General features: G+C 43.2%; 1 protein-coding gene across 1 annotated transcript in view; it reads left to right on the forward strand.

The window, feature by feature from the left end:
* EMP1 (epithelial membrane protein 1) overlaps nt 1-8997 on the forward strand; it is a 20690-nt gene extending 11693 nt beyond the window's left edge. The window contains exons 2-5 of the mRNA XM_017528190.2: nt 3641-3757; nt 5681-5777; nt 5881-6021; nt 6725-8997. Of these exons, the coding sequence (XP_017383679.1) occupies nt 3680-3757; nt 5681-5777; nt 5881-6021; nt 6725-6894 (486 nt within the window). The 5' untranslated portion in view covers nt 3641-3679 and the 3' untranslated portion in view covers nt 6895-8997. The remainder of the gene's footprint in view (nt 1-3640; nt 3758-5680; nt 5778-5880; nt 6022-6724) is intronic.
* The last annotated feature ends 2447 nt before the right edge of the window (nt 8998-11444 follow it).

An 11444-nucleotide genomic window follows, 5' to 3' on the forward strand; every position in this document is an offset into this window, starting at 1 on the left:
GAGGAACTGATGAGCTCTGCTGGCCTAGGTCTGGGAGTCTAAGCACCACAGATGAATGCTGTTATGCGTGTTCCCCTACAACTTTGGGACTGCCCAGCGCACCAAATGCTCGGCAAAAAGCAGGCCTTGCTTCAGAGTATTCAGAATTGCAATGCTGTGATTCTCTGCATCTTGGTTTGAGCTATCCCATGAGGACTAGGGATATGCTTTCCACTGGAGAGTGCCACCCATAGCATTTGAGGCAGGGGTGAGGGAGAAGTCTATTATTGTTTTAGTGAAACGCATTGCTAAGAAATAAGTCGTAGCCACCAATACTTCCAATGATATAAATTCTCATAAATGGTATTTTTTTCAGTGCCTTTGTATGAAGCAAGATGCACAGGGGGGCAGGGAATGAGTCTCCCCACAAGCTACCCTGCAAGTAACGGGTGGTTGGAAGTTTCAGGAGCAGAATTCTTCTATTATTCTATTCTGGTATTTAATAGATGCCCAGACGTTCACTCATTAGGTGCCACTAATGGTTTTTTCATAAAGACCTCAATGATTGCCTCCTCCCACACTGAGGGTTTCCCTGCGGGGAGGGAGGTATCTAGCATAGTGTAAAGACTGGGTAACTAGGCGTGATTCAGCCCAGAAACTCCAGAAGATAATTCAATCTATTTTCACCTGTGTTGGGGGAAGCCCATTGAAAATAATTGGAGCCCTTCTAAACTGACAGTGGATGATATTCATAGAACCTGACAAATTATGGGGTCGTGAAAAGATGGAGAAGTTGTAGCTCCAGCTAAACAGCCCTTCCTTCTGGCTGGATGCAGCAGCTAAAACCAGAGAGGATTGTGGGTTTCCTACAAGAAGAATACTTGCTAACTCAAGATACTTTGCTTCTTTCTGTAGTGAAAAGACAGGGAGGGCACAATCACAAAAATCTGAGATGAAAGAGAGTTGCTCTTTTGCTTGATTCTCACATCCATTCTTCCAGCCTGCAACAGGCAGGGAATATGGTCAGGTGGATCCAGGGGCCAGGAACTCGCCCACACCACCAGGGCCGTGATGCCTGGGTCCAGGCACAGGTGCTGTGGGAGAGGCCATTGAGACAGAGAGCGTGAGCAGGGCAGAGGAAGTCAGGCTGGACTTCAGAGCTTAAGAGCAACACAAGGAGACAAAATGCTGCTGAATTCCCGGCAGCCTATGGGGGGGATGATTTCTGCTACATATTTAAGTGGCCTCACTTGGTGGATTACATTCCGTTATTGGCCCCTCCAGCCCCTCCCACTTTTAGGAGACGGATGTTTGTAACTTAGAAGCAACAGGACCAAGAAAGTCATCTGAAGAGCCGCAGGAGGATTAAACATAAGTACTTGTTATGTAATATTTGTAATTCCCTGCAATCAGCCTGTTCCTCTCCCTATAGGGAGCAAGGAGATCAGGACCTGGTAAAGTGTGAATCTGGGGAGTTTGAGGAGGATGGGCTGAGAAAGTGAACTTTCTCCTGGTCATTCTCGAGGGTGTGCTTTTAGAGGCCTCCCCCTGTAAGGGGCAAGGGTTAGACAAACGACAATTTCTGAGAGGACTGAAAGGATTTTATACATTCTGCCTCATGAAGTAGACAGCAGATCTCTTATTACTTGGACTTAACATGGGGCAGCCTAGCGATGGAGTAACTGGGTTAAGTTGACAACAGCTACTCAGCTTCACTTATGAATAATAGTGATAATGATAACAGCAGGTAAAGCAACCCCTTTATTAGTAACTGCCGTGTGCCAGACACTAGGTGTTTTACATAAGTAATCTGAATTCATCCTCACACTTCCCTTTGCAATTGACATTGCAACTTCTACTTTCTAAATGAGGGAACTGAGACGAGCGGTCAGATAACTTGATGTGATTCTAATTCAGCCTCTGTCTGATTCAGAAAACTCTTTTTGCTGTTCATTTAAGTCAAGCAGAAAATTGTGGAGGTGTGCTGGAACCTGAGAAAAGTGAAAATGAATCTGAATGTGTGTGGAGATTATTAATAGCAGACATGAAAGCTCCAACCTGTCCCCTGAAGAGGCAGGATAAACGTCCTAATTTTTGCATTCACAGTTAAATTGGACACATTCCTAAAAAGCAGGCTAGGTTGGAAGGAAGTGGCCAGATTGGGAAGGGGCTGTTGGAGAGGGTCAGGGAGAGTTGTGGAAGCTAGTGTCTGCCTCTCATCCGTTGTGTGCAGAGAGCAAGGCACCCTGATATATATTAGATCATTCTAGATTTTTGGTTGCCTGATGAAGAAAGTGAGAGGAGATAAAAGGCTTGTGAAGTGTTGGAATTATAGTATCAGTGCTCTCTAATAAATACCCGGTGTGGCACGGAAGTGGCTCAAGCACACTCAAAGGGTCAGTTAAATTCGGTGGCGGGAGAGAGGGCAGTGGAACAATTTCAGGATGCGCCTGGCCATCTCCTCCCTGGGTCGGGGCATCCACACATCCATTCTGCCTAGGGTGTGAATAACCTCAAGCCCTTTCCTTCTGCCATCCCTCTGAGCCTGCACTGCTTTGTGACAGACAGCCTTAGGCATGACAAAGCTCTCCTTCTCTAGCTGACGTAAATCAGAATCGCCTCCCTCATGTGTATCCTTCACACTTCCTTTATTTCCTAGGCTTTATGATCGTCGGGCTCCCTTCTTTTCTGCTGTCATGGCTGAGAGCTTTTGTTTATCCTGCACATCTTTAATCAGTGTTAGTTCCCAATCCTCCCACTCTGTGATTTACGCATTTGCCTGTCTTCCATATTGAGTCCTGAAGGATTGGAGTTTCTGTAAATGTCATGTACAAGGAGAAGGCACATTCGGTGGTATGTCAAGCTGCATACTTTTGAGAAAGCCCCCAGAACCATCATACTGAGCTGTGGAAAATAAGACACTCTGCCCAGACCAGTGGCAGGCTTCCTGCCATGAGACACACAGAGCCCAAAGGCTCAGGTGTAGTAACACTAGTCTGAAATGCTCAGTCAGGGGGTGACCATAGCATTAAACTATAATTAGGTTGTTATAATTATTGAAAACCAAACATCATTATAATAATAGAATTGTGTCTCTTACATTTTATATCTCACCCAGGATCAAATTAGTAGCCTATTCAGTATATGGGCATTGAGCAATAGCTGCTATTCTTCAGAAGGCATTCACGTCTATTAAAAGTGCTGGGTGAGCAACGTGATGAAAGCATGGGCATTTTCCTAGTGGAAAATGGAATTTATATGACGTTGTTGCATAGAAACCAGGAAATGATAAAGGCCTACTTCTTTGCACATAAAAGTCCTACTTTTAACCTCTAAAACACAAACAAAATAAAATATTAACCGTGATCATAAAATGTTCTTGTTCCTTTTTTGAAATAGAATGTATTAGAGAAATGAGTATGTAAATATCTAAGAAGAAACTGAATAATGTTTACATGTAGGTATGTATCACTGGATGAATAGGCAGTTAAGCAAATCAGAACTAGGTTATGGGGGTGTTTTCAGGAATTTATGATTAGATTGTGATGGTTTTTCGTGCAGCTCTTCCCCATTTTAGCAGATAGCCCACACGTGTGGGACAGCTGAGTCGTCTTACTGAATCTGACAGTAACCATTTTTGTCCCTTTGTTTTTCTTTTCAGAATTCTCTTTGCTCACGAGTTACCCCAAAACAAGCCAGGATGTTGGTATTGCTGGCTGGTATCTTTGTGGTCCACATCGCCACTGTTATTATGCTATTTGTTTGCACCATTGCCAATGTGAGTAATGTTCTTTTGTTCATTCATTCATTGAGAAATCATTCAAATATTTACATCAAGTGCACAAAAGAAGTTTAAGCCACAGCCCTCGCCCTTCATGAACTTACAGCTCATTTGTGGGAAAACAAAATAAACACACGCTTGCGCTTCAAACAATCAAATAACAAGAGGATAAAGGTGAATGGAGGATACTAATACAGGGCTGGAGGATACAGTGCGCCTGCGTCAGTCTTTTAGAGGAACCTGCCCAGCAGCAGGGGTGGCTGGAGCTTGAGGTGAACCCGGAGGACTGGGGGATGGATGAGGTTTCTCTTAGTGAAAGAGGGAAGGCGGAAAGCTCACAGGGATGCATTCAGGTGGGAGTGCTAGCAAAGGAGCACATGCAGAAAGGACAAGCTTTGGTCAGAGGATAAGGAAGCCGCCTACGTGGCTGGAGCAGAACTTCTCCTCCAGGGAGCCTTGACTGGAAGGATAGATGGGAAGAAGATGACAGGCTTTGATTGCCAGATTGACGCATTCAAATTTTTAGCAAAGAGTAGCATGTGAAAGTGGAGTTTTGCAAGATTAACCCGGTGCCACTCAATTAACGCAGAAAAAAAAACAAGAAAAAAGAAATGGAGGTAGCAAAAGTGTTTTCTCTCTGAAACCTGAGCTACTCTGACCTCTAGTGGTGGCTTATGGCGTCCAATTTACTTTTACCTGTGCTTTTCTCGGAAAAAAGCAAATCGGCTCCTTGGACGAAAGCCAAGGCCACCCATCACTAGGCAGGCAAACAATGGTTTCAGAACCTGTTTAGGTCCCTATCACAGTTAAAGGATAAGTGGGTTTTAAAGCTCAGATAGAAGACCTTTGCAAACATAGGTGAGTGTGATCACAAGCAAGGCTAATTTAAGAATAACTTTGATGAGACAAACCCCGCCCGTGTGACCTCTTCATTTTGTAATTTAGCCATTCTGTATGCCAACGTTTATATCTATCCGGACAAATCTGATAAGCTTCTTCAAAGTGTATTAATGAGCGCCAAAGTGCTGAGTATCTGTGAATTACCAGCCCTTAATATAAGGCTCGGGACACACACAGTTGTTTACTGAATGAAGACCAGGGATAGGCGCAGGTGATTGCAAGTGTCTGGCCCCGTCTTTCCAGTGTGTGCATTTGTGTGTGTGTAGACAGAATCCTGAACTTGTTTTCTATTCCAGAAGGAGAATTCTTTTTCTTGGGCCAGGCAGGAAGGGATGGCGGCACCATGACGAGCCTGGGGGAATCCATTCGGGTCACCCCTTGGCATTTAGCAGCCCCTACAGGAAAGCACTTACTGTAGTATTTTACTATCAAATTACTTTGCAGTTGTGACAGTCAAGTTTGATCCTTCTGTTTAGATGAAAGTGGCTTATTAACCACCAGATTCATTGTTATTTTCCCAGTAGGTCTTCCGTTTCTTAATTGTTTCCAGTTGGACATTTCACTTTTTTTCCCGGTAGCCAGGGACTTAAGTGAAGCAATCTTGTTAGAGTATATCAATTGCACATACCTAAGCCCTACCTAAGCCAATTTCCTCATCCAGGGCTTCCAGAACCTTAGAATTTTAAACCACTGTGGTTGAATTACTTCCATTTTGAATTACTTCCAGTCATGAAGAATGTGGAGTCCAGAGAGGACTAAGTGATTTCTTTCTGGGTTTCACATTCTTCTCTCTCTCTTCTCTTAAAGAGAAGCCTATCTGGAGGTAGAAATAAAGTCTGATTAAAACTGTCACTTCAGTTTTAATCAGACCTTATTTCCACCTACAGATAGGCTGCTTAGCCATAGTAGCTGAATAGAGTGTCTTCATTACAATTTGGTCCTGATGCAAGCTGATTTGTTGTTTTCTTTTTAAATCAGAGGGTCAGCTTTCAATCAACGTTTCTTTCCTTCTGGTTTCAGGTCTGGATGGTTAACAGTTATGGAAACGCATCAGTAGGTCTTTGGGCAAACTGTACCAACGGTAACTGCAATGGCAGCCTGTTGTATGTCAATGATGGTATGTATGAAGATATTGACCCAGGGCTGAGAATAGGTGTGGTCAGGAACATTCAGCCCCTGGAGTGACGTAATGCCCTGTTCTCCTCGCCCTGTGCCTACAGATGCCCTCAAGACAGTGCAGGCCTTCATGATTCTCTCTATCATCTTCTCTGTCGTCTCCCTCGTGGTCTTCATGTTCCAGCTCTTCACCATGGAGAAGGGAAACCGGTTCTTCCTCTCGGGGGCCACCATGCTGGTGTGCTGTGAGTATCTCATGGGTAGACTCCAGTTTACACTTTTAAGTCCATCTTATCATCGGTGCTTCTGGCAACCTGAACAGATTAGCGTATGGTTCAGTGGAACTTCCTTGTGCTATTTTCTCCTCTGGTTATTCGTTCTCTCATGGAGAACCTTGAATTGCTGCTTGTATTAAGAATCATAACCTGCTTCATTGTTCAAAACCAGTGCTCCTGGGTAGCTACCAAGTGACAGCACATACCTGTCAGCAGCACGTGTGTACAAGACACTTGAAGAAGGCAGGAGTTCTCAGAAAGATGAAACCATTGCCGCAATGCACACAATTATTATGATTCTCATTCAATTGTCGTTCTTTCCCAATGTACTCGGTTTGGTGGAAGGACATGCTCTTTTGCATCCCTGAATAGCTTGCCTAGACCCAGAGAGCCAGACAGGACCGCTGGATGCTAGGCAAGAGGTTCTGTGTTTTACGTCACACTATGTCCAAAGAAACCAGTGCAGAGATCAGAGACCAGGCACCTCTAATTTATCAACATACCATCAAGCTTGGCCCAGGGCACATCTAACAGAACTCCTATTTAGGGACAAACAACCAAAGTTCATTTTCCTATTGCTAATGAGGGAAATAGGATCTTCTTAAAATTAGGAAAACTTTTTCTCAATTTTAATGTAAAGAAACACATTGACACATCTCCTTTTCCTCTGCAGGGCTGTGCATTTTGGTAGGAGCCTCCATCTACACTAACCGTTACGCAAATGGCTCTAGCACCTCCTTCTGGCCGGAGAGTCACCACGGCTATTCCTTCATCCTGGCCTGGATCTGCTTCTGTTTCAGCTTCATCATCGGCATTCTCTATCTGGTCCTGAGAAAGAAATAAGGCCAGATGAGTTCATGGGGATCTGGGGGGTGGGGAGAAGGAAGCCGTTGAATCTGGGAGGGAAGTGGAGGTTGCTGTACAGGAGAAACCAAGACAGGGGAGGGGGGAGGGGGAAGGAAACTGGGGAGGTCAAATCCCAAACCATTACCAGAGATTCTCCACTGCCAAGCCCTTGCCCTGGGGAGAAAGTAGTTGGCTAGTACTTTGATGCTCTCTTGATGGGGACCAGAGAGGCTGCTTTGTAGCCACCAGACTTGGCCTCCAGCTGTTCTCAGTGACACACACTGTCTGGGGCCCCATCAGCTGCCGCACCACCAACCCCACTTCCCAGATGAATTCTGGATCACACACTGAGGTCCACAGACCTACTGCACCGAGTTAAAATAACGGTACAAGTTCTGGCAAGAGCAGATATTGTCTTTGTGCTGAATACACTAAGCCTGGAAGCCATCCTGCCCTTCTGACCCAAAGCAAAACATCACATTCCAATCTGAAGTTCCTAGTGGGAGACTTTGGCCAGCGAGCCATTGTCCCTCTTTGGAACAGATATTTAGCTCTGTGGAATTCAGTGTCAAAATGGGAGGAAGAGGGAGGGTTTGTAAGGTCACGTTGGTGGGTAAGCTAAACCAAGAAGGAGACCTTTTCACAACAGAAAATCTGGGGGATGGTCAGAGCCCAGTCCAGACCTCACATATGGCTGTCCCTCATGGAGACCTCATGCCATGGTCTTTGCTAGGCTTCTTGCTTAAAGCCAAGGCAGCTCTTCTGGAGTTTCTCTAAAGTCACTAGTGAACAATTTGGTGGTGAAAGTACCACACAAACTATGGGATCCAATGGGCAGTCTTGCAACAGTGCCATATTAGGGTTGTGTTTTTAGGATTCCCCTCAATGCAGTCAATGCTTTTTTTTTTTTTAAGTATACAATAGGAGAGAGATGGGCATGGCTCCTTGGAGGGCAATCCTATTACTCTTCCTCTAACTTGTAAACTTTTGAGGAAATTTTGTCTAATTATTGATATTGAGAATCAGGGCTCCTGGGCTCAGTGGTAGCTCTGGCTTAGACACCATCTGGAGTGATCACCTCTTGGGGACCCTGCCTATTCCACTTCACAGGTGAGGCATGGCAATTCTGGAAGCTGATTAAAACACACGTAAACCAAACCGAACAACAGACCCTTGGGTGAAAGGTGCTATATAATTGTGAAGTATTAAGCATACTATAGTTCAGCCATGATAAGAACAGAGTGCCTGCATTCCCAGAAAAATAAGAAAATTCCATGAGATAAATAAAAATATAGGTGATGGGCAGATCTTTTCTTTAAAATAAAAAAGCAAAATCTCTTGTGGTACCTAGTCAGATGGTAGAAGAGCTGTCTGCTGCCACAGGAGCGCCTCTATGTAGGACTTAGAAGTAGTGTGTTATTCCTGGTTAAGCAGGCATCGCTCTGCCCTGAAGCAGCTATTTTAAGCCATCTCAGATTCTGTCTAAAGGGGTTTTTTGGGAAGACTTTTCCTTTATCACCCTGAGAAGGTCTACCCGAGGGAGAATCTGAGACATCTTGCCCACTTTTCTTTATTAGCTTACTCCTCATCCATTTCTTTCATACCTTTCCTTTTTGGGGAGTTGTTATGCCATGATTTCTGGTATTTATGTAAAAGGATTATTACTAATTCTATTTCGCTATGTTTATTCTGGTTAAGGAAATGTTGAGGACAAGCCATCAAATACCTGGGCTGGGGTTAGAGGGATTGGCCAGCAAAAACTGTGGGATAAAGAATTTTGTCAATATGATTTAATCATTGCATGATTATAGAAGGCTGTCTTAGTGCAGAAGCATACTTACATATCAGACATATCCAAAGGAAATACTCACATTTTGTTAAGAAGTTGAACTATGACTGGAGTAAACCTTGTATTCCCTTGTCTTTTACATTTTTTTTCTGTGACATTTACGTCTCATGTAATTTGCATTACTTTGGTGGATTGTTCTAGTACTGTATTGGGCTTCTTCGTTAATAGATTATTTCATATACTATAATTGTAAATATTTTGATACAAATGTTTATAACTAGGGATATAAAAACAGATTCTGATTCCCTTCATTGCGTGAATGTTTTCTTTCCAAAAAGATGTGGAATAATATGAATAATTGTGACATTTGTCCCTCATTAAGCTGCCTATCAATTTGATTTGGACAACTTGACATATATTTGAGACATTAAGCCTCTTTCTGTTAATATGTTAGGCATTTCTGCAATAGCTCTTTCAGGCAACTGAATGTTATTAAGCATAGTTTAATCTTGCTTTAATTAAACCTCTTAGGTAAAAAATGGAACTTCATAAGCTAATACATTATAAAGAGGTTATGATTATGATTTTAAATCAGAAATGCTTGTGACATTAAGACATGAGACACTGTAAAGTTTCTTTGAAATAGCCAGCTCCTCTAATGTGTCTTCAAAATATAAAGCGATTCACAAAGGCATGCAGCACACACATTTGTGGCAGCCCATTCATTATATAAACCAGGGCATACCTGTGTGGGCTCTATGAGTGAAAGGAGGCTTCACTACTTTCTGTGAGCAATAAGGACTGGGTGGAGACGGCATATCCTTGTGTCATGTCAGCACAATAAGGAGGGTTTTAATGTGGAGCAGGCAATCTTCCAGCCCCTTCTGGTCTTGGATGAAATCATCCCACAGAGTAATGCACCAAAAATACACAATGGTGGCTGAAAAGTTTAATATATTTTAAATCAATGAATCAAATTGAATTGATTCTTGATGCCTTCTCAGAGGCCTACATGATTTCTTGGATTGCTCTGAGAAACTATCATAAGAGGTCCATTTCCTTCACTTAGTTCCCCCAGGGATTTCTTTTCCCCCATGTCATACACCCAGTCATAAATCAACCCCCCAGACAATCTTTCCTTTCCTTCCCCAGAGGGAACTTTTGTCAGACTCTGCAACAAACTCCTAGCTCTACCCAGAGTGTCCTCTGCTTCTAAGATTGGTATCTTTCCCCTCCAAAGCCTGGAAGGTGAATGGGGATGAATTAGTCTGAATTCTCCAGAGTAAGAGAAACAAGAAGATCTATGTGTGTGAGAATACATATATATATAAAATAAATAAAAATATATTTAAGGAATTGGCTCACATGATTATGAAGGCAAGCAAACCCAAAGTCTGCAGGGGGTGGACCAGCAGAGAGCTGGTGCTTCAGTGCAGATATGAAAGTTGCCAGAGTCCCTTTTATAGAGAAGTTTAATACATATTTGTTGAATTAGGTGTCTTCGGTAGAGACAAATTGAATTAAAGTGGTTAAGTAAATACTCTTCGGTGAAATTTGTGCAAATTATGAGTATAAAGAGAATGAGCTACAGAGCTCTCCATGACCACTCAAGAATGGGACCCCCCAGGCAAATGATAACTTATTCATTCATCAAGGTGACAAACTTGAGGTATCAAATGGTTAACAGATAATGACCCCACTCTGCCTTGGACTTGGCCATCACAGTCCCTGTGTAAAATCCCACCAGCTTTCAGGCATGGAAAAAAATTTCAGAAAGGCCTTGAAAGAAGGCATATGAAGACAAAAAGGATATTGAGCAGGGCTCTGTACTTGGAGAAAAGAAGAAACTCTCTTCAGTGTTTACTAAGGAATAGATAGAATATAACATATCCTGTACAGATGAAATGTCATAGCAAAAATGTTTAAGTGTATTTAAAGAAGAGCTAGATTTTGAGGGGAACAGAAGGGAATAAGATAGGCTGGTGGGAGTCAGGATGAAAAGAAAACTTCTTGGAAATTTTGGAGTAGATCGTGAGGTGGGGTGACTCAGTTTGAAGATGTATTGTTCAGAGGTGAACACGACTTTCAGAGCACACAGCAGGTAAGGAAAGATGTATGCTGATTGTGTGGAGCCCAAAGGAAAGAGGGTTTTGGAGTCCCAAGTAGCCTTGTTTCTGAAAGGGAGACATGTGAAGCCTCCTCCTGAGGCGGGGAGGCTGGGGAGGTGAACATCAAGACCTATATTGATAAACAACTAGGGGCTAGGTGCTGCACCTACATGCTGGGGAAATAGAAAATGAAGCAGACATGTGTTCCATCTTCCTCCGGCTTTCAGTCTATCTTGGAAACAAATCTCATACCTAGAGAAAATGGAGGCTCTGTGAGACATAGATGAGGTGGGAATATGAATGCCTAGGGAAGGGAAGAAGAAAGATTTTCAGATCTTTAGCTCTTCGTCATGACCCTATCTCAGGCCATGAGCAATTGCCTGGCATCTGCTGTGGATTGGACCTCTACTGCATTTATTACTTGCCAACATTACTTTGTCCCAAATACCATTTCTTTGTTCCAGGGCCTCCTTGTCTTCCATCTGGGGAACTGGAGGCGAGAAGCATTATAATAGCCTCTCTGCCTTTATCTACAATCTCTTCAACCTGTCCTTTATGCCAATATCAGGATGGGCATTGATGGATGCTTCTATTGTTGTCAGGGCAGGGAGGGCCAGAACGCTGGCATAAGATGTCAATGTGTATATTCA

Source organism: Cebus imitator, unplaced genomic scaffold, assembly GCF_001604975.1.
Source record: "Cebus imitator isolate Cc_AM_T3 unplaced genomic scaffold, Cebus_imitator-1.0 Scaffold2, whole genome shotgun sequence".
NCBI classification, from domain to species: domain Eukaryota; kingdom Metazoa; phylum Chordata; class Mammalia; order Primates; family Cebidae; genus Cebus; species Cebus imitator.